The sequence below is a fragment of the Globicephala melas genome, chromosome 1, assembly GCF_963455315.2.
Source record: "Globicephala melas chromosome 1, mGloMel1.2, whole genome shotgun sequence".
NCBI lineage: Eukaryota > Metazoa > Chordata > Mammalia > Artiodactyla > Delphinidae > Globicephala > Globicephala melas.
In genome coordinates, this window is record NC_083314.1 from 170,109,906 (window position 1) to 170,132,495 (window position 22,590).

The 22,590-nt window shown below is 44.6% G+C and overlaps 2 protein-coding genes across 8 annotated transcripts in view; one reads left to right on the forward strand and one right to left on the reverse strand.

Annotated features, from left to right (window-relative positions):
- The window catches only part of LUZP1 (leucine zipper protein 1), an 80,952-nt gene extending 70,399 nt beyond the window's left edge, over nucleotides 1-10,553 (forward strand). For all 5 annotated transcript variants that reach the window (XM_030875364.2, XM_030875356.2, XM_060309790.1 and 2 more), the window contains 2 exons: nucleotides 1,471-4,646; nucleotides 6,567-10,553. In XM_030875364.2, the coding sequence (XP_030731224.1) occupies nucleotides 1,590-4,646; nucleotides 6,567-6,722 (3,213 nt within the window). In that variant the 5' untranslated portion in view covers nucleotides 1,471-1,589 and the 3' untranslated portion in view covers nucleotides 6,723-10,553. The remainder of the gene's footprint in view (nucleotides 1-1,470; nucleotides 4,647-6,566) is intronic.
- A 1,538-nt stretch (nucleotides 10,554-12,091) lies between these two features.
- The window catches only part of KDM1A (lysine demethylase 1A), a 64,076-nt gene continuing 53,577 nt past the window's right edge, over nucleotides 12,092-22,590 (reverse strand). For 2 of the 3 annotated variants that reach the window (XM_030875412.3, XM_030875406.3), the window contains 7 exons: nucleotides 22,150-22,261; nucleotides 18,873-19,005; nucleotides 16,874-17,061; nucleotides 16,336-16,450; nucleotides 14,513-14,640; nucleotides 13,674-13,820; nucleotides 12,092-12,600 (listed from right to left, as the gene is read on the reverse strand). In XM_030875412.3, the coding sequence (XP_030731272.1) occupies nucleotides 12,415-12,600; nucleotides 13,674-13,820; nucleotides 14,513-14,640; nucleotides 16,336-16,450; nucleotides 16,874-17,061; nucleotides 18,873-19,005; nucleotides 22,150-22,261 (1,009 nt within the window). In that variant the 3' untranslated portion in view covers nucleotides 12,092-12,414. The remainder of the gene's footprint in view (nucleotides 12,601-13,673; nucleotides 13,821-14,512; nucleotides 14,641-16,335; nucleotides 16,451-16,873; nucleotides 17,062-18,872; nucleotides 19,006-22,149; nucleotides 22,262-22,590) is intronic. The other variant, XR_011377552.1, reaches the window with a different exon arrangement.

The window sequence follows — 22,590 nt, forward strand, 5'->3', positions numbered from 1 at the left end:
CTTTTGGCTCTTGTGAAAATGCTGCTATGAACATAGGTATGGGGACTTCCCTGGCGGTCCAGTGGTTAGGACTCTGCGCTTCCACTGCAAGGGGCCTGGGTTTGATCCCTGGTTGGGGAAGTAAGATCCCGCAAGCTGCACAGTGTGGCCAAAAGAAAAATTAAAAAAAAACAGGTGTGCAAACATCCCTCTGAGATCATTCTTTCATTTTTTGCATATATATCCAGAAGTGGAATTGCTGGATCATATGATAATTAGTTTTTAATTTTTTGAGGAACCACCATCACGTTTTTCCATAGTAGTTATAGCATTTTCCCACCAACAGTGTACAAAGGTTCCAGTTCTCCACATCTGTACACTTTTTGTTTTTTGATAGTAGTCGTCCTTGGATATCATCTTTGGAGAAATGTCTATTCAAGTCCTTTTCCCATTTTTAAATCAGGTTCTTTTTCGCTGTTAAGTTGTAGAAGTTCTTTATATATTCTGCTTATTAATGCCTTATCAGATATACGATTAATATCTATTCTTAACAAGGTCTAAAGTTAGTTATAATAACACTATCCTCTTCGCAAAGAATATAACATTCTAAGAACACTTGAATTCTGATTTCTCTCTTTATGATTTACATATTATTATTGTTTAGTGTTTCAGTTCCACTTTGGGGAGAAGGAGCAGGATAAAACCAATCCCTAATTGATTTTTATTGTTTAACTGAATCAATCAGTGCTTGTCTGGGTTAATTTCTTTTCCTTCTTGCATCTAATGCCTTCTTTAAATGATCAGTTTCTGTATTCTGAAGTACGTCTATCAATAGTTTTTTCAGTGATAAACACTTAAATTTTTATTTTCCTTTTATTTGTTCTTAAAGTGTTTCTGACTAATTATATCTCTCTTTCATAGTTTCTCTTGGTATTTACTTCTAGGAGATTTACTTCTAGGTTAGTTATTTTCTCTTAGAACTTTTAAAGATGTTATATCATGTCTTTTCGTTTTGTTTTGTTATCATGTCTTTTATCTTCTTGATGTCCACTTAAAAGTTTCTGCTGAGAATCCAGTTCAGTTGTTATTTCTTCATAGACTATTTGCTCCCCCCCACCCCTTACTGCTTTTAAAATACCTTGTGGTATTCTGCTGTATCCTTATGATGCTTCTAGGTACAGATTTTATTTTTATCCTTCTTGGGTTGGACTTTGCTTCCTGAATATCGAACAGTTGGTCATGTAAATGAGGCATTTTTGTGTCTTTTTGCCATGCTGCCATTGGTGGCATTCTTCATTAGGGTGAAACTAGGCATCAGCCATAAAGAACCAGTGTTTTCTTGCAGGTTTAGTCAAATTCAGTCATTCAACAAATTTCAACACCTGCCATGTTCTAGGCACAAGAATTACATATGGGAACTCTTTACAACTGGGAGTTGAAGTAGAGGTTTTAGATTTGCTGCCTGACATGCTTTCTGCTTTTCTTCTGTAGACTGATAATGGTCTCGAGCTGCCAAAGAAGGTTGTGGATGCCAAGAGAAAGGTAACCGTTTCTCATCCCCTCGAGTGGAACTGGGTGCCTCTAGGAGCCCACATTGGCTGGCAGTAGACATGGCTGAATTTACAAGCTACAAGGATACTGCTTCCAGCCGCCACCTGCGGTTTAAGTTACAGAGTCTAAGCCGCCGTCTTGATGAGTTGGAGGAAGCCACAAAAAACCTCCAGAAAGCAGAGGATGAGCTCCTGGATCTCCAGGACAAGGTGATTCAGGCGGAAGGCAGCAACTCCAGCATGTTGGCTGAGATTGAAGTGCTGCGTCAGCGAGTGCTGAGAATCGAAGGCAAAGATGAGGAAATTAAGAGAGCAGAGGATCTCTGTCAGCAGATGAAGGAGAAACTTGAGGAGGAGGAAAACCTCACCCGGGAGCTAAAATCTGAGATTGAGCGGCTTCAGAAACGAATGGCTGAACTGGAGAAGCTAGAGGAGGCCTTTAGCAGGAGTAAGAATGACTGTACCCAACTGTGTTTGAGCCTGAATGAGGAGAGAAACCTGACAAAGAAAATCTCCTCTGAGCTGGAAATGCTCAGGGTCAAAGTGAAAGAACTAGAATCTTCTGAGGACCGGCTGGATAAAACTGAGCAGAGTTTAGTGTCAGAGTTAGAAAAGCTGAAATCATTAACTCTGACCTTTGTAAGTGAGAGAAAATACTTGAATGAAAAGGAGAAAGAAAACGAGAAACTGATAAAAGAGCTCACTCAAAAATTGGAGCAGAACAAAAAAATGAACCGAGATTATACAAGGAATGCTTCTAACCTTCTGGAAAGGAATGACCTACGAATTGAGGATGGTATCTCTTCCACACTGCCGTCCAAAGAATCAAGAAGGAAGGGAACTCTGGACTATCTAAAGCAGGTAGAGAATGAAACAAGAAACAAATCAGAAAATGAAAAGAACCGAAATCAGGAAGACAACAAAGTAAAAGACCTTAACCAAGAGATTGAGAAACTTAAGACACAAATCAAGCATTTTGAATCTTTGGAGGAAGAGCTTAAGAAAATGAGGGCCAAAAATAATGACCTTCAGGATAATTACTTAAGTGAACAAAATAAAAACAAACTCTTAGCCAGCCAGCTGGAGGAGATAAAGCTACAAATCAAGAAACAGAAAGAATTAGAGAACGGGGAGGTAGAAGGGGAAGATGCTTTCCTGTCCAGCAAAGGCAGGCATGAGAGGACTAAGTTTAGAGCGCATGGGAATGAGGCACCTGTGTCCAAGCAGACACCCCGGGAACTGTCCCCTCAGCATAAGCGGGAAAGGCACCGAAACAGGGAATTTGTTCTCAACAATGAAAACTATCCTCTGAGCAACAGGCAGGTTTCCTCTCCCAGCTTTACCAACAGGAGGGCAGCCAAAGCTTCCAACACAGGGGCAGGTGCAGACAGTGGGACTCAGGAGACAAAGAGAACTGAAGATCGATTCGCATCTGGCTCCTCTCAGAGTGAAGGGAAGAAGTCCAGGGAACAGCCGTCAGTGCTTAGCCGCTACCCGCCAGCTGCCCAGGAGCACAATAAAGTTTGGAAGGGCACTCCCAAGCCAGGTACTGAGAGTGGGCTGAAGGGGAAAGTAGAGAAGACGACACGAACATTTAGTGATACCACCCATGGATCTGTTCCCAATGACATATCAGGGAGAGGTGACAAGGCTTCTGACACCTCCACAGAGGCCCTCTTTGGCAAGAGGGGGCAGGTGCCTGGCAATGGAAGTCAAATAACTCAGGCTGCAGACTCTGGCAGTTCTAAGGCCGTGGGAGCTCTGGCAACATCTAGAAGATCTTCCTCAGAAGGGCTCTCTAAGGGGAAAAAGGCTGCCAACGGCCCAGAGGCTGATACCAGTTTCCCAAATTCCAAGGCTCCACCTTTATCAAAGTATCCTTATAGCTCCAGAAGCCAAGAGAACATCCTTCAGGGCTTTTCAACCCCCAGTAAAGAAGGAGTTGATCAACCCATAGCAGTTGTGATGGAAGACAGTAGTCAGCATGAGGCCCTGAGATGTCGAGTCATCAAATCCAGTGGCAGAGAGAAGCCAGACTCAGATGATGATATGGACATGGTGTCTCTTGTTACTGCCAAATTGGTAAACACAACCATTACTCCAGAGCCCAAGCAACAGCCCAACTCTAGAGAAAAGGCCAAATCCCGAGGGGGACTTAGAACCTCCCTCTTTGAGAATGATAAAGATGTGGGAACAGAAAATGAATCTGGGAAACCTGTCAGAGCCTCCACCAATGCCGTGGAGCTCCCAGAGGCCAATGGTGCCGGGGTAAAAAGCCAGCGGCCCTTTAGCCCCAGAGAGGCCTTGCGATCTAGAGCCATCATCAAACCTGTCATCATTGATAAGGATGTGAAAAAAGTCATGGGAGGATCTGGAACCGAGGCCACATTGGAAAAACAGAAGTCTACTTCCAAACCAGGGCCAAACAAAGTGACAAGCAGTATAACTATCTACCCCTCTGACAGCAGCCCGAGAGCTGCTCTAGGCGAGGCCCTGCGGGAGAGGCACACATCCACCAGCAACATCCAGGTTGGGCCACCAGAGCTCACGTCGGTTAGTAACCATGTCAGCTCCCCCTTTGAGCTCTCCATTCACAAACATGACATCACCCTGCAGTTCACAGAAGCTGAAAGAATGGGAGATGGGGCCCCGAAGAACAGGCCAGAAACGGTGGTCTCTCGGAGCAGCATTATAATCAAGCCATCCGATCCTGTGGAGAGGAATAGCCATGCACCCACAGCGGAGACAATCAGGTGGAAAAGCCATAGTGGCCCCTTAGAAGTGGGCTCGTCAGATGCCAGACACGTTACTGTGAGAAATGCCTGGAAGAGTAGGCGAGACTTGAACTCTTTAGAAGACCCCCCGACTCGAATAGGTAAAAATGTGGAATCTACCAACACCTACATCCAGAGATCTTCCACAGACTATTCAGACCTTGAACAGCCCAGCTCATACCTTTTTGAGCAGGGCACTCGAAGGGTAGGCAACTCAGGGGATGCCCCCGAGCTCTCCTCCAGAAGGACCCAAAGCAGCCTCACCGTGTCAGAGGTGCTCACTCGTCGGAATCGGGTAGGAGATACTGTCACGGCTGAAGCCTGGAACCACTTGGCAGGCATGGTAAGTCCCACTTCTTTCCCTCTCTCCTGTTCTCCTTCCACTTTCCCCTTTTCTCCTTTACTTTCTTTTTTGTTCCCCTCTGCCCTGGCCTGTGTGACTCAGGATTATGGAGACTGGGGCTGAGAAACACTGAATAGAACTGGGTAGTTCAGAGAACTGTTGAAAATAATGTGGATTTGGCCTTAAAGAAGAATGAAGTACCTTGAAGAAGGTATTTGGCAGAGAGCAGCATGCATTTCCAAAATCTTTTCCCCAATTTGTCTCCTTCATTTTGCCTTCACATATGAAGGCTACAAAAAAGGAGAGAGATGTGGCCTCTGTTCTCTTGGTCGCCAGAGGAGCTCCCCTTATAGCCCCACAGAGCAGTACCTAGAAGCACAAGAATCAGCTGCAGCTGTTGGGAGGTTCTGGGTTAAAGGAGGAAGCACAGTGGCTTTCTGTAGAGCAGAGATGGAGCCAAGGAAATGAGTTCTTTGGCTGCCTCAGTTTAGGCAGATCTTTGCCAGCTGCTGGCATGTAGGGGCTGAGGAGCACTGGGGCTTACACTGGGCCTACTTGGATAAGCTTTATGCCCGAGCATCACTTTTTGTCCCAGACACCTATGTAGGCCATTATGTCATCAGTCTGAGGGCAGGGCTGGTTCAGTGTGGCTTGTTACTGGATAGACAAATCTAGAATCTCTCCTTATATGAGTGTCAGAGTGCCAGAACAACATATGAAGGGGAGGCCCCCAGGAGTGTCTTTTAGATGTGAGTCCTGTGATGAAGAAAGATGTTTTTGACCTAGAGATTGTTCCCTTCTTTTATTATTTGTTTAAATATTTATTTTTGGCTGCGCCGGGTCTTGGTTGCGGCACGCGGGATCTTTCGTTGTGGTGTGTGGGCTTCTCTCTAGTTGAGGCGCGCGGGCTCTAGAGCATGCAGGCTTAGTTGCCCCATGGCATGTGGGATCTTAGTTCCCCAACCAGGGATCGAACCTGTGCCTCCTGCATTGGAAGGCGGATTCTTAACCTCTGGACTACCAGGGAAGTCCCTGTTCCTTTCTTTTAAAAGGCAGGTGGTGACTGTGTGTTAAGTTGAAAAGCCCTGAGTCTTTACAGGGTACTTTAAAGCACTTCCCCACCCGCTGTCTTATTCAGTCTCTCCAACAGCCCTGGTGTGTGTGGGGGGATATTATCCCTATTTTTTAGATGTAGAAATGGAGGGTCAGCGACACAAAGGGTCTCTTCACCAAGGCCATCCAGGTGAATTACTGGAAGAGCTAAGATTTGAATCCAAGATTCTTGTCTCTAAATCCAATGCTCTTTTTTACCTTGCCAACCAGACTTTCTCACTCATTCTTTGATCTGCATTAGCTGGGGAGGAGCAACAAGAACATTAAAAAGGCAGAATTCTGGTAGAAGAGGAGTGCAGAGAAAGTTGGATGAAGCTAAAACTGTGGATGTCTGAGAAATATAGGGTGAGGGGCACATGAGATGAGATATGGTAGGAAAGGTATATGTGAGCTTTTTGGTAGTCTGTAGGTGGGAAGTAGGATAAGAGCTGTCCAGCTTCCTTTTCATACTTCCCTGCCTCTCCAGCGAGCAAATGGCTCTGACCCTGAGAGGCCTGCAGCCTGCACGTGCAACACTCCAGTAATGCTGGCCCCTACTTGGAGGTCCCACTCCAGTGGCCCTGTTCCTGGTCCTGTCCCTTTTTAGGGCTCCTGTTCAGCTGTGAGCCTCCCAGTCTACCCTAGGAGCTCTCAGCAGCTTGGAGTTCGTAGGTGGAACTTTGATACTGGCCAGTCCTTTGCAGTTCTGCTGTGGTCGGTCTGCACCACATCTCCCTGTTAGAGAGGGCCATTGGGGTGGGGAGTGACGGTGTCTTATTATTCACTGTATTGTTCTCTGCAGCTGACTTTTGTCATCTGTTGGCACAGGAGGAAGGTGACGACTGCACACTCAGTGTCTACAGGCGACTGCACAACTCCCTCGAAAGGTCTGAACTGTCTGCAAAGCCGGGGCTGCCCGAGCCTGGGCGACCCCGGGCTGAGGAACGGTTACGGCCAAACAGGCCCTGTGCTGAGGAAAACTGAGCCAGCTGGTGAGGTCTGCTGTCTCCTCTGCTCCTGCTTCTCAGCTCTTGCGCCTTCGTGCCCTGTGAAGGAGCCAGGCTAGAAACTAGGCCTTGGCTGGGAGACTGGCAGAGAGCCAGGCTGTGGCTTCTTTTTTGCCAGTTGGCCAGAGGGAATCAGAAACTACAAGCTGGACATGGTCACCCAGGGCCAGCCTTCCCTGATGCATGAGTCTACTCTCCTTGTCCCCGTCCCCCAGGTAGGATGGGCCACTCTGGCCCCCACATGAGGAAAGACATAGAAACCCCTTGTATCCCCGCCACACAACAGCAGCCAAATCTCTTCTCTGCTCCTTGGTGGGTTCTGTGTCATAGGGCAACCCCTTCTGTGGTTAACGTTCTGATTTCTTAGTCTCTTCACCGCATCCAGTTCACTCCTCATTTGCCCCAGGGGCCTGTGCACCCACCAGCCATCAGCTCCATCTAGGGGGTTCCATTTCTTCCCCTGTGGAGTTCCTCAGACTTTTACAGGGGTTTATGGAACTACCCTTTAGGTTGAAGTTTCTCTGACTGGGCCCCCGGGCTGACCATTGATTGCTGGGGGCAGAGCACACGGGTACCCACCTACTGGAATGACATCACACCCCCCCCACCAACCCCGGCTCTCTGTTCACCTTCCAAAGGCACCTGGAAGTGCACGAGCCTCATGCATCTCCTTCCCTGGGCACCAACATGCTGCTGGCCTTGCCTGCTCCTCTCCTGTGGCTGGAGACTTCAGGCTGACTTCGTTGTTTTCTCCTTTGGAATACTCCCAGACTAACCTGGGCCTGACCCAGCATACTCTGCCTTCTAGGAAGCGCCAGCACGGGGGAAAGTAGACAGGAAGAAGCAATTTCCCCGTAGTCACTCCACAAAGCAATGGCTCCATGAAAGGCATGGACTTTGTTCCTCCTCCTCATCCCCCGTGGAGGAGGTATCGCACTTTACCAAGCTGATGCATTCCTACAGAAGTGGGCCCATGATTTCTGCAAACCAGCTATCATTATGATGACTTCATTGGAGGAAAGGTAATACGTGCCCATCAAGAGCCCTAGATTCATACAATTCAAAATATAGCAAACCTTTCAGGAAGCCACATAAAGAAAAATTGATTAGATTCCTTATACCAATCACGTGGGGAAAGAACCGTACATTCTTGGCACTGCTTTTTCTAAGCATTCTCTCAGTTCAAAGAAGGGATCCCCTTTCAAAGGCTACCTTTATGAAGCAGACACTGTTCCTTCATAGTGAAAGAGCATTAGAGTGGAAGTCAGGAAAGCTGAATTTTCTTCATGGCTTTGTACTTCCTTGCTATGTGACCTTGGGCAAGTCATTGTCCTCTTGGGGCCTCAGTTTCCCTATCTGTAAAATGAGTTCTTTGAAATGGATGGTCTCTAAGGATCCTAAATCTGGCATTCTAAGATTTTTGTTTCCTCCCTGTGGGGGGTGAGTCTTAATCGTGGAAGGTATTGTCCAAATGGGTTTACATGTGTCCTTCCCATCGCCTTTGTTTTCCTGGGCCTTATTCTTTCCAGTTCCCCATGTTTTAATGTCATGAGGATGAACTCAGAGAAGTTCCCTTGGCCTCACTTTTCCAGTTTATAAAGTGAAAGGGTGAGGTTAGATGGTCTCTGCGGCCCTTTTCAACACCAACCTTGCCCAGTGCCACACAGCAGGCCACGTGCTTTCCACAGCACAAGGTGTGTATCTCCTGTTCCAGTGCTTCTTGAATCTTCCCTGCCTCCGCTCAGGGTGGGAACCAGCGTTTGCCCCTCCCTTGTCTGCATCAGATTTGGCGATCCTGGAGGAGGCTTGGGGAGCACCTACTTGACTTTCACGGACAGGAGTGTTTTGCTTATACTTCCATTTTCTGGAGTTTTGCCAATCTAAGGGTATTTGTCATGTGGCTTGCCTTTTCTTCACATTGCTGCCTCAGATACTCAAGATGCTGTTTTCAAAATCTCTTCCTGCTGCTTTTCCTGGGTCATTGGCTCAAGGCTGCAACCTCTCACTTGTAGCCTTCCTGCCATTCTTCTTAACTGGTTGTCAACCCTGAGAGTCCAAAGGAAACAGACCCCTGTGGCGGTCAACTGAGGCTATAGGAAATTAGGTCTGTGGTTCGTTGCTGGTGGAAACAGAAGGGCGCCAAACGATGCCTACAAAGATCTCGCCAGTAATTCTTGTCTTTTTGGGCGTTGGGAGCCCTGGATTCTGGTGCTGTAGCTCCTGGTGCCAAAGTCTGGATCTTTCCACATTTTAGCAGCACCAACATCTGCCACCACCCAGAATGCTCTGTGGAAGAGGGGCAGCTATGGTGCCCTTTTGCTGGGGCTGCTATCTTAAAATCTGAGTGCAATAGGGTTTGATTGTAACAGTTATTTCAGGATAAATATTTTGTTTCCTTAATCTGCACACTTTCTAGAGCCGCTGTAAAATAGATTTTATTTTTAAATGTCCTCAGCATTGCAGAAAATATATTTGTAATAGCAGGTGAACGCTAGAGGCTCAGTTCCTCTGGGCTTCAAATGGCTGGCAAGGCTGGCTGTAAATTCCAAAGTTGGAAGGCCTGTTTCTGAAAAGCAACCTAGGTGTGACCGTCTGGACCCAGGCCTCACCATCAGGGGTCCTGGAGGAAACTTCCAAATGGGAGACCTGGTAGTTGAATAGTTGTCTAATCAAGCCAAATATTCCCTCTGTCCCAGCCAACAAACCCACTTTTATGACCAGCCTCTTCTGCAGCTTGGCTCTAACTCGGAATTTTACTGGCAGGTGTATGGGGTGTGGGAGGGTTCCTAGTAAGGTCTGGGAAGCTGGCACTCCAGAGCTGCTTGCTTGGAGAAAGTAGAGCTGGCTCAGTGCTAGGAGCTGGTCTCCTCCACCTGCCCCCGCCTGTCTGTCACCACTCTGGTACTAGAAACAACCAGAGAAAGCTGCAGGGACGGTGGGCAGAGAAGTTGCGGCTGTTTCTGCTTTTGCGTAGCAAGGAAACAGTTCCCGGGTGGGCCACAGGGATTTGCAGTGGGGCCAAGAATTCCAGCCTCGGCCACAGGCAGGCCTGCACGTGACGCTATCACCCTCGTGGGGTGTGGGAGCGTCTGTGTTGCTCTTGGACTTGCCATCCTGGGGCAGTTTTAGTTCTTTATATTTAGTGAGTTAGTGCCATGTGCTATCGTTTCCCAGTAAAGGAATAGGGACCCTGCCCCTGGGTCCCCAGCTGCCTTTGTTGGTGTGGGTTTATCATTACTCTGACAAGACTGCTTTGGAAGAGCTGCTTTTAGGGATTACCTTTTAAATACCCCAGGGTGGGGAACAACAGGGTTCTCCTCAAAGCCTCACAACCAAGATCATAGGGAAAGGGGCCCTACTTTCCTGCTGCTTCACAGCTCAGAACATGTACTGAATGGAATGTATTATTTTTAAGAGAATAAAGTCTATTTTTTTTTTTTTTTGTATTTTAAAGATCGGGAGGGCTAGGGAAGTAGCCCTCAAATAAACTGTTATTACATTATAGGCCCCCTTGCTAGGGGACACATCAGTATCTGTCGGTCCACACCTACTTGCTCAGGCAGGTGCTCTGGTCTCTCCCCTGCCCCTTGGAGTCTAGGTGCAGCAGCTTCTCCTACATTCCAGCTCCAAGCATGGGACCAAGGAGGCCAGACCCTGTCGCTGGAAACCAGGGCGAAGCCATGAGCAGTGACTCAGGGCTCCTTGGGTGCATGTGTATAGTTGAAGCTGCCTGTCTGCATGTATCCTCTGGCTCTAATGCTGTCTCTGTTGGCTCTGCAGCACAATATGTAACCAATAAAGCTCCCTAGTTTCCATGTGCTTTGTGTGAGTGTGAGTCAGTGATGCCATTTTTCTTGATGTCATCTCTGTGTACAGCTGTTGCTGTGCACTGGTGCAGCTAGTATATTTCATTTACATTTACTGAAAATACTCAGCCAATTACTGATGCCGTAAGGACTGGAAACATAGCTGAGGCTTGGGAAAGGACATTTCCTCGGACTCATGTAACTGGACTTGGAATCATATAGCAGTTATTTCATTGCTACATTTTACTTTTAGGCTCTTCTCTCATCACACACACACACAACACACACACACACACACAAAACAATCATCTGTGTCGTCTCCCAAGCTGCCTATGTCGTTTATTTAAAAAACAAAAACTCTTCAAAGACCACATACCACTGGATCAGACACCCTAACCTCCTGAGGTAACAATATTCATGGGAAAGCTAGGATTCAAATATAGGTTGTGGTCCAAAGTCAATGTACTTTCTACTACACGCTCTTCTCACCTTTACATCATAGTTGCACCACTTGCCCTGATCCTGGTGTGCAAATTTTTCCCATGGTTGTCACTCATTCCAGGATGAGGAAAAAGCCCTCTCCATCTTCATCTTCCAGTCAGACCACCAATGTAATGTCCCTTAAATCTTACTAAGAATAAAACCTCATTTAAACTAATTATAGGGAAGAATTGACTAACGGGAGTAAAATCCAACTTCCAGAAGCAGATTATGTACATAACTTACAGTAACATAGTCTGTTAGGAACCCTTTGGAAGAAAAAGGCACTGTTCCCTTTTTGTAAAAATGTTTTAGTCTTACGTGGCAGAAACGAGTTTGCAAATGTGATTAAGGATTTTGAGGTGGGCGAGAGATCTGGGTCGGCCTTAAATGAAATCACTAGTATCCTTATAAGAGGGAGATAAGATCTGAACTACAGAACAACAGAAGGTGATGATGGAAGCAGGGATTGGAGTAATGTGCTTTTAAGATGGAGGAAGGGGCCACAAGCCAAGGAATACAGTCACTAGAATCTGAAAGAGGCAAGGAAATGGAATCTTCCTTCAGAGTCTGCTATGATAATTTGTTACAGCAGCAATAGAAAATTTCCACTATGTTACCTAAACCCTTGATCTCCTTAAACTTTTATATCAATACCTTGGACAGAAGTGGAAAGTTAGCATATACCCATGGAGGGAATCTAGGGGAATAAAGCCAGGATGGTCTGCCAGAGGCCCACCCAAACTTTGTGTCAAGGCTTGTGTCTTATCTTGAAAATTCATTCAGTTTCCTAATATCCATATGCTTGACCTGCAGCTTCCTACCCCTGGCACACGGTCACCCCACAATCCCAATGGGGAAGTCTAGCCCCACAGACCAGGAAACCCTTTGCTTTTATGGGAACCCCCCTCAATCCTGTCTTCTGACCAGACCAAACCATTTTCTCCTTTATATAAACATCCTCTTTATTTAAACATGGATAAAAACTGGCATTTTCAAAGGAGTAACACCCCTACCTTATATATAACTCGAAACCTAAGGGGAAACAAAAAGATAAGACTAATTTTCTATGAAGTTTTATTCTCAAAATATAAAAAACCACCACACACAAAGAGACTTAAGATGTTCTCTCGCAGCACTTGCTTGCCTCAGTCCTAACGAAGAACACAGACTCCCACACTAATGGACAAGTGCCTCCCTAGCTCTAAGTCACTTAAAGGCGGCAACCTCCTTGGCCACCTGACCACCAGGAGCTCTAGCAGTTGATCTGGAGCCCAGATGCCAGGGTGAGTTTCTCAGTAGAATCTAATATTGCTAGAAGAGCTTTGCTTATGCAGCAAAAGACACAAACACATCGGCCTCTTCCCTTAGAACACATCCATCTCACATGCTCGGGGACTGCTGGGCAGGGACGCCTGGTGTGGCCTGGCGAGGCAGGGTATACATGGCCCCCAAGAACTGGTCTGCAATCCTTCCTGCTTCTCTCAGCCCACTCAGCAGAGCACCATGGACCGTGGCTGGGTAGTTACGGATTGTATGTTCTCCAGCAAAGAAGAGTCGTGGAATAGGCTATTGCAGGAAAAAAAATTAGAGAAAATCAGCAGGCTGCAAATATGCCTTATTGTTGTGTTTGAACTGCCGAATTCCTGTTGGATTTTGAGGGCTCACTACCTGCCCTCCCCACCCCATCACTGGCCCATCATTCTCCCAAAAAGGGTCTCCCTTTATCAGCAGGCATTTTCCTAGAACAAACAGAAGTACAAATGGGGCAATAAAACTCAGCCCAGGGCTTCCCTGGTGGTGCAGTGGTTGAGAGTCCACCTGCCGATGCAGTGGTTCGTGCCCCTGGTCCGGGAAGATCCCACGTGCCGTGGAGCGGCTGGGCCTGTGAGCCATGGCCGCTGAGCCTGCGTGTCCGGAGCCCGTGCTCCCCAACGGGAGAGGCCACAACAGTGAGAGGCCCGCGAACCGCAAAAAAACAAAACAAAACAAAAAACTCAGCCCAGCCTTAGTTCTAGGGTGATGCTTAACTGCATCTGTGTTTATTTATCGGTTTAATTCTCGGGGATACCCAGTTGTAGAGCTTCCTTTGCCTAATGTATCCCCTACTAGAGGTGTGGTGTTCCCGACTACTCTGAACCAGAGAGAACACAGCACTTGTTCTCGTTCTGGAACACTTCGGCCTCTCAGCTTAGAGCAGGCCTTACTTACCACAGGGTCCTGAGAAACCCTGACTACTCATAAAGACTTTAGGTTATTTCTCAGGGGCATTCCTGGAGGCCCCTAAGTAATTGGGATCCTGCAACAATCCTACGAGCCAGTACAAAATGGGGCACAATTAAAGATGGTTTTGTTTTTGTTTTTTAGGAACAAAAGTCTGAATAAGGAAAAAGTAATTGGTTTTTACTCTGGACTCTTGCATTCTGAACACAGACTGTCTAGACTGACAAGGACAACATGTAACGAATTAGACACAAACATTGCTCCTCCCTTTCCCTCTGCTTTTGGTTATCTGAAAGGGTCCAAGGGTCTAAGACTGACTAAAATCTAAAAAGAAAACCAGTGGCACTATTTTTACCCTGAAATCCTGGGATACTGGCCTGTTTCCAAATAAGCCCAGGTATAGTTTGCTAGTTTCTCACCTGTGGGGCACCTGGAATTGAGGGGCCAGGAGTGATTGGCTGAGCCATTAAGTCATAGTCATTTCCAGATGATCCTGCGGCTACATAGGAGTAGGAGCCCCGGGCCCAGGGATCAGCACGCCAGCGAGACACCACTGTTTCCTTGGGCTAAAGGAGAAACCATGAGTGGAAGTTATTACTGGACACCAAGGACAAATCGGTCATTTCTGAAAGGTGGAAAAGCTGTGATGGGTGGGGGCTACAAGTGAGAGAAAGGCAAGAGACACGAGAGTTAGCCAAGTGATGAATGCTGCTGCTATAAAATAAAAAAAATGCCTTCAGGCTGCAAGGAAGCCTCCAGATTGCCTTCTCGCTATGAATCCAGAGATCCACCCAGGGATTGATCTCTATTCCCTTTTAAAATTCACATGAAGCATTAATATGCCTTCTCTCAAAGGAATCATCAGGGACTTAAAAGTGTTCAATGGACCTAAAGAAAGAATAACAGAAAAAAGTACCAAGAGATTCTCTTGAGACTTCCCTTGGGGAGTTGGCCACTTCATCTGAAAGGTGGTTGGGGAATTGGGGGTGGGGATGATTCCACAAGCAGAGACAACAGACAACACAAGCAAAGAAATGCGGCAAATAGCCTTCTCAATCCCCTGGCCCATGTACTGGGGGCTTTTCTCAATCCCATACTTAGGGCATGAACTCTAAACATTAGCATTAATGTAAACCCAGCACACAATTCTGGCTGAAACTGTCCTGACCAAGAATCTGTGCTGCAACTCGAGATACACCAAACCCTGCTTTAGTCTAAACCCCAGATCCTCACCTGCCCCTGCCCCTTACTTACTTACCTGGGGCACTGCACTGCTACCAAAAATCCCTTTGAGAATGGCCAGGCATCGGCCAACAATCACATCATCACTTATGTTTTCCATGATGCCAGCAGCTTCTCCTGCCACTAGTGCCAATAGTATTGGAGCTAGAGAAACAGAAAGGACAATTCCAGGGTTTTCCTACAGACTTTTCTCAAGTACCTCCTTATCAGGTCTCACATTATTCTTGGCTGTTTGAAATCTGATGACAGACATGCACCACTCACGCTAGACACACGTTTCTGAGCCAGCAACTTGAATCCTATCCCCAGAAGGGTGCTGGCAAACCACAGTGAAGTGTGACTCATGTACTTCATTGCTTATAACCTGGCAGAATACAGAAGTTCTGAAGATATAACTTCAGATCTTGCTATCAAGTGTCCCTATATTTAGGCACAGAGTTCTTAGACATCTCCATGACCAGGGCTGCATCCTCTTAGCTGTCATCCCAGGCCCTTCCATACTCATCATCACCCTTACTCACCCATTTCGTGACTCTGTGTGCAACAGGCTTATGCGATAGCCACAGTACTAGATGCTAGGGATATAAAAACTATAAACTAGACTATATACTCCAAAAATCAACAACAACAAAAATAATCATAGAGACAATTACGAACTGTGATAAAAGCTATGAAAACACAGACTACAGAGAAAAGAATACAAGGACATAATTTCATTTGAGGCAGTGGGAATACATGTGTCCTGGAAAGTCTCTTTGAAATAGTAACATTTGGGCCAAGCCCTGAAGCTGCATAGAGTATGCCACATTGGGAAGGAAGAGATGGAGAAAAATAAAAGCACCCCAGGCCCAGGGCACAGTACAATGCAGAGGCCCCAGAGCAGAAGACAGCATGGTACATTTTAGGATTCCAGGAGAGCAGACAAGTGCGCCTGGAGGCTGGGGAGGGCATGGACAATGAAGAAGCTGAGTAGAAAAGAAGGGTCAGATTATTCAGCCTTCATGATGGCCACGATAATGAAAGCCATCAAAAGAAAGAAGTGGTGATAGCAGTCAGTGGCTATTGGCAATTGAACAGGTATGAGGTAAGAGTGGCCTGGACTGGGAGGTAGGCAGTGGGAAAGAAGTAAACAGGTCTGAGAGAGAGAGTGAGGCCCTGGCAGGACTTGATGGCCTAGATCAGGGAAGAGAAAGAGCACTCAGCTGTTGCTGGAAACAATGTGCTCAGGGAGCAAATGGCTCCTCTGCGGAGTTAGTGGCCCTGGCCGTGCGAAGGATGTTCAGTACCAGGCAGTGAGGAGTGATGGAAAGAACCACGTGTCAGTCAAACTGGTTAACTGATGTGTCTGCACTGTCAAGGCCAGGCCTCCTGATACTGCTGCAAAGGAGAATGTCTTACATCCTTTTCTTGAAATGAGGTAAGATCTAAATATACTTCTTTTAAAAAAAAAAGCTCTATATAGAACTAAGAGCAACCCAATTACAGAAGAATGTAAAACAGGAGGTAGGAGTTTGATAAATACATTCTAGGGAAAGTGATCAAAGATTCAGGGGCAAGTCAGATACAAAAGTCTGAGAATGAGGAATACAAGTTTCCCTTTCCAGGAAGCTTCCCTGGGCCTGAGCCCGAGCCCCTGGCTGAGTTGATTTCTTCTTCTATGTTTTCTCTTGCAGTGCCTTGGCTTTCACTCTCACTCCTCTACTTCCTGCCCTGTTCTGAGGCTGCCAGCCTCCTTAATGTATACCCCACTAGGTTGTGAACTCCTTGAAGGCAGGTATAATATTCCTAATTCTCTATTCCTATAAGGATGTATAAAGATTAAAACTAGAAAGCCATTACCTTTATAGAGGTTCCAGAAGAGGAAGAGCTCACCCCTGCTGGCAGTCGTACTGCCAACATGTCCGAACAAATTGACACTTGGATCCCAGAATACCCGGTCAAAACACAACACGACCTATTGTAAAAAAGAAGCGTATAAGCTGGTGACAGCACTCAGAGAACATGGCTTTAAGCTAAGCACAGCTGTGCCTCAACAGGAAGTACTTCTTCCTCAGACCTTACTAAAATAAGTTCCTTCTAATCTACTCTCAGTATAAGCCTAGAAATCCCTATTATACATGTACTACTTAGGAAGACATTTAGCACTCTCTTTTTATAGGCTTGGGTTTGAGAAGTGACCCCAGAAGACAGTCCTCATGGATACTTTCTATATAATTAGGTACTAAAGTTAATGAACTGACAGGCCTCACCCTGATATCACAGAGTTGATAGCACAGCAAAATGTTCAAAAACGCAAACCTCTCTCCTCTCTAAGTGGAGGGCAATCAGACTGATATTTGTACACTGGGTATGTAGAGAAGTACCTAGGGCAAGTTACCTTGTTAAGGTTGCCAAATCCCATCCTTTGGACTGCAGATGTTTTCCATTCAGGAAGAGGCGGCACAAACTGAACAGCTGGTGGCTGCTGCTTCAACACACCCAAGGGAAGGGTACAGAGAACTGCATCACACTTATAAATAAACGTCTGGCTCGTGGAGCGGGTATTCACAGCTATCACTTCACATCCTAGACAGGTTAGAGGAAAAAGGCTTTATTGGTGATAAGGATGATAATGACAAGGGTATTGAACATTTAGTGCACAGTAGAATCTACATGCTATCTCAGTTAATTCTTACTACAAGTTTGTGAAGTCAGTTCTGCTCATTTTCTACAGAAGAAAACTGAGGCAGAGGTGAAGTAACTTGTCTAAGGCCATACATGTAACAAGTGCCAGGATTTAAACCCAACAGTCAACTTCAGAGTCCTCGATCTCTACCACCATACTACCCCACCTTCCCGACTGATACACTGGGGATCTTTTGGACTAATAATAGGACCTTATCATTTACCAAAGTTAAGTAAATTTAGACCAAAATTAAGAGTAAAATGCCTATCCCGATAGAACCAATATCTCTCCACTGTGGTTAGGCGCTCACTAAGGACCAAAAGAAGAATGATATCAGAAGCTTGTGGTGCCGATCTAAGGGATGCAGCCTAAAACCACAGAGCATGCTATCCTTGAGAATATACAGTGATGCTTAGCTTGCCAGGATATGAATGAGCTCAAAGCTGACCACAGAAAAGGTACTGAAAGTAAGTTAATGTAATTCTCCCTCATTTGTGTTCAATTTTTTCTTCAGTAAATGCCTCTTTACATAATTTCTGAAAAATACATAGATAGCTCAAAGTAAGTATGACAGCTCCATACATGCCCATTTTCTGTGGCCACAGAATTAGGGAAAATGACACAAAAGCTAGTCTCACTGTTCTCCACCTGCCTGCAAATGGCTATTTAAGGCTGTAGATCTTCTCAACACCAGCAGCCAGAAGCTGCCTCTGAAGGGAAAACTAAAATCAAAAACTGTTACATAGGGGCTTCCCTGGTGGCGCAGTGGTTGAGAGTCCGCCTGCCGATGCAGGGGACACGGGTTCGTGCCCCGGTCCGGGAAGATCCCACATGCCGCAGAGGGGCTGGGCCGGTGAGCCGTGGCCGCTGAGCCTGCGCGTCCGGAGCCTGTGCTCCGCAACGGGAGAGGCTACAACAGTGAGAGGCCCGCGTACCGCAAAAAAAACCCCAAAACCCAAAAACCCCCCAAAAACCCAAACTGTTTCACTGGTTGTTAAAAAAATTATCTGTGGTGATCTCAGCAACTCTAGAAAAGGGGCCATGGAAGGCAAGACTGGTGGCCACATCTCCACTAGTCATGAGAGCCCTTAGAGAGCAGGGGTGACTAGCTTTCTTAAGGAGTTCAAGACTATTAATTCCAAAGGTGGGTGGATGATGGGCTCTCTGCACTCCACATGAAATGCACCCTGAAAGCAGCAGTAATGAGCACAGAGCCTACTGCCAAAGGAATCACAGGGCAATTTCATCTCTGAAGTCAACCTATCAGCAAAACTGCTCCCAGAATGAGAAACCAGCCTAAGCAGTTAGCCCACCTGAATAGGAAAAGCCAAAAACCAAGATGCAGATGGTGAAATACAAGGGGTGGGTCCCACTGGAGCCCTAGGGGCCCAAATCCTGGTATTTAAGAGCATACTTAGCAAAATTAGATCCAAACTCCCTGGCTGTTTACTATAATACCAAACTAATATGCACAAACTGGAGACTCTAAAAATTGCCCCAATTTTCTGGTTTATACTAAGATGGGGTCAGAGCCTCTAAAGGCTCTACAGCCTCAGTACTTCTGTAAATGCAAAATTTTAAATTCAGGAATCATAGTTTATGAGACATTCTATCAGGAGATGTACCTAAAATTTTTTCTGTAGGTCAAACTCAACAAAAGATCAGTACCATGTTTCAAAGTAAGAGATTTATCTTACCAGTAAAGACGTACCTGAAGCTGTGTAGCGAACCTGCCGAACTGCTGTATTCAGTTTAATGTCCAGGCCTTCTGCTAAAGCCACAGGCACACATGAGTAGCCATTCCTCACTGTCAGGTGGCTGCCAGTAAACTCAAAGTCATCATCCTAAAGAAGACAGAAAAGAACATATTTTCACACTTTCTTAATCTAACTTATGCCATTTATATTGAGTCCTACAAAATAACACTGAAAAAACACCAGCTTGTGGAAAGCCAATATTCTAAGACAGAAATTAAAGAATAATCACTCAGTCTTCCACTACAGCTGCCCCAGGAAACTAAAGGGAAAACGGAAAGAATGCCAGAATGTCACTAATAGCTACCTCTGGGCAGTGAGATTGGGGCAGTTTCTTTTCTTCTGTGATAGACTTTTTATCATCACAGTCCTACACCACCAAGTCCAGACTACCCACGGCGCGCAGGAGAGGGAAGGAAGCTTATTCAGTAAATTCAGATGATACCATAAAAGTTTGTTTGGCTTTTGTATGCACTATAGATGGATATCTATAGGATATCAGATTCACCATCCTAATTACATTTTCTTCTACATAACAGCAAAATCAGTTTTTATGGCTTAAACTTACAGATTTTAAAGTTGAGGAAGACTTCCAAAACTAAAGTTGGTCAAACCAGACGTAATCTAGGATTATAAAGATTCGCCCAAGATAATCCATGAAGAAGTCAAGATTTGGCCTGGAAGAATTCCCAAAATGATTTCATGTCTTTGAATTTACTGAAAAATTTTCCAAATAGAGAAACTTTTGAAGGCTAGTTGATATTTCTAATTTCATGAAACTCCTGGGGAAAACATACCACGATTCTTAGGAATTAGATAAAAATATACTGGGCTGGCAGCACAACTCTCACTACTTAGTGACTGACTCATTTGTTCCCCATATGGATCAGTTCACATCACCTACATTCAAAATTTAAAACGATTACAAATGAATACATATTGCAACATCAAATGATAGATCAGTGACTAGAGGTAATTTAGTATTTACATGAAAAACCATAAAGAAACTGGAAATTCTACAAGATTTATACCACTAGCAAGTGCAATCCTTGCCAAATTCAAATTCTAAAGAATACCAGGACATAATCTGAAGATGAAGAAGTAAAAATAATTTTACTAGGAAAATGTATAATGAAAATGAAAATATGTAAGCAAAATATAATATTTACTTCTATACAATCTTAAGTCTGGCCAAAGTCTCAGATTTACAGGTCCATTCAGCATCTAAGAAACCTGGTGATTTCTCACCAGTTCAAGAGTAAATCACACTGAAAACACTTAAAAATAATTTAACAAAAGATGTGTAAGACTGGTACACTGAGAACTATAAAGTACTGCTGAGATAAGTTAAAGGAAACCTAAATAAATGGAGAGATATACCATGTTCAAGGATTAGAAGACTCACTATTGTTAAGATGACAATCCCAGAAGGTACTTTTTTTGTAGAGACTGATAAGCTGATTCTAAAACTTTATAGAAGATCTAAAATAGTCAAAACACTTTCAAAAAAGAACAAAGATGAAGAACTTATACTACCTGATTTCAAGATGTACTATAAAGCAAAAGTAATCAAGACAGTGTGACAGTGGCATATAGAAGAACTGATTTTCAACAAAGGCTCCAAAACAAATAAGGAAAAAAGATGGTGCTAGAATAGTTAATTAGATAACCATATGGAAAAATATGAACCCTACCTCACCTCTCACTATACACAAATTTTTTTTTTTTTTTTGCGGTACGCGGGCCTCTCACTGTTGTGGCCTCTCCCGTTGCAGAGCACAGGCTCCGGACGCGCAGGCCCAGCGGCCATGGCTCACCGGCCCAGCCGCTCCGCGGCACATGGGATCTTCCCGGACCGGGACACGAACCCGTGTCCCCTGCATCGGCAGGCGGACTCTCAACCACCGCGCCACCAGGGAAGCCCTATACACAAAAATTTAACTCAAAATGGGTCATAGACCTAACATAAGAGCTAAGCTCATAAAACTTCAGGAAGAAAACAGGAGAAAATTTTTGCAATCCCAGTTTAGACAAAGATTTTTCAGGACACAAAAAGCACAAAGCCTAAAGAAAGAGTTGATAAACAGGACTTCATAAAATTAAAAACTTTTGCTCTTTGAAAGATACCATTTAGAAAATGAAAACGCCAGTTGTAGACTGGAAGAAAGTATTTTCAAAACATAAATCTGACAAAGGAACTGTATCCAGAATTTACAGACCATAATGAACTCTTACAAGAGGACAAACAACTGTTTTATAAATTTAATTTTTTTAACTTTTTATTTTATATTGGAGTATAGTTGATTAACAATGTTGTGACAGATTTTTTTAAATAGGCAAAAGTTCTGAACAGACTTTTCACCAAATAATTGACATATGAATGGCCAATCAGCACATGAAAAGATGCTTCACTGTTACTAGTCATCACAGGAATGCAAATTAAAACCACAATGAAAAACTACTATACAACCATTAAAATGGTTAAAATTTTAAAAACTGGCGATACCAGGTGTTGGTGAGGTTATGGAGCAACTGGGGCGGGCATATACTACTGCTGCTGAGAATGAGATGTGGAAAACCGTTTGGAAGTTTCTTATAAAGTTAAAAATCTACTTCCCGCAGACCCAAATATTTTACTTCTAGATATTTACCCAAGAGAAAGACATGAACGTTCACAGTAGCTTCAATCATTTATAGCCAAAAACGAAACAACCTAAATGTCTGCCCATGTATCAGTGAATGGGTACATTCTGTGGCCGTATCCATACAATGGATATGAATATTACTAAACAACAAAAAGAAACAAACTATTGATATACACAACAACAATGAATCTCAAAATCAAAAAAAGGCACAGACAAAGGCTACATACTGTACAATTATATACTGTATGGTCCAATTTACATGCAATTCTAGAAAAAGCAAAACTATAGTGACAGAAAGCAAATCAGTGGTTGCGTAGGGCCAGGAGCAGGAGGGCTGGGGACTGACTGCAAAGGGACAAGAGGACTTTTCAGGGTGACAGAAATGTTCTGTATCTTAATTGTGGGTGTGGTGGTTCATGACTATGTAAGTCTGGCAAAACATCAAATTGCTCACTTAAAATAGGTGAGTGTTATTGAATATAAATTATATCTTAATAAAGCTGTTTAAAAACACACATACAAACAAATTAACAGTTTATCTTAGGAGCCCTCTCAAAGACATGCGCAATACATGGTAAGGGGATTTTACCTGATCCCAATGTTTAAGGGAAAGTGTAGAGAGAGGCGTGGCATTAGCAAATTCAAGATTTGCAAAATGCCAGTCAAGTATTTGTCTGTCTCTTGACGAGAGATACACATCACTGCAAAATGAGAACAAAGGAGCACAAGGTTATTAAAGGACATTACTATGATTCTCAATGGGCTGATGTGGATGATCTCAGTGGGACTATGCCTTATGTGAAGAAATTCTAAGTCAAAAAGCAGGACCGTATCTGTTTTATTAAGCCCTTTATTCCTGCTGCCTAGAGCAGGCCAAGCCATAAAGCAAGGCCTGACTGTAATTCCGGGGAAAAAAAAAGTCTTCTTTATACTGTTACCTTGCATTATAAAAGCTTACTTTAAAACATTTTTTTTGTTTTATATTTTGAATAAAGCATGGACTTTTTTTTTTTTAAGCAAGAATGGGTAG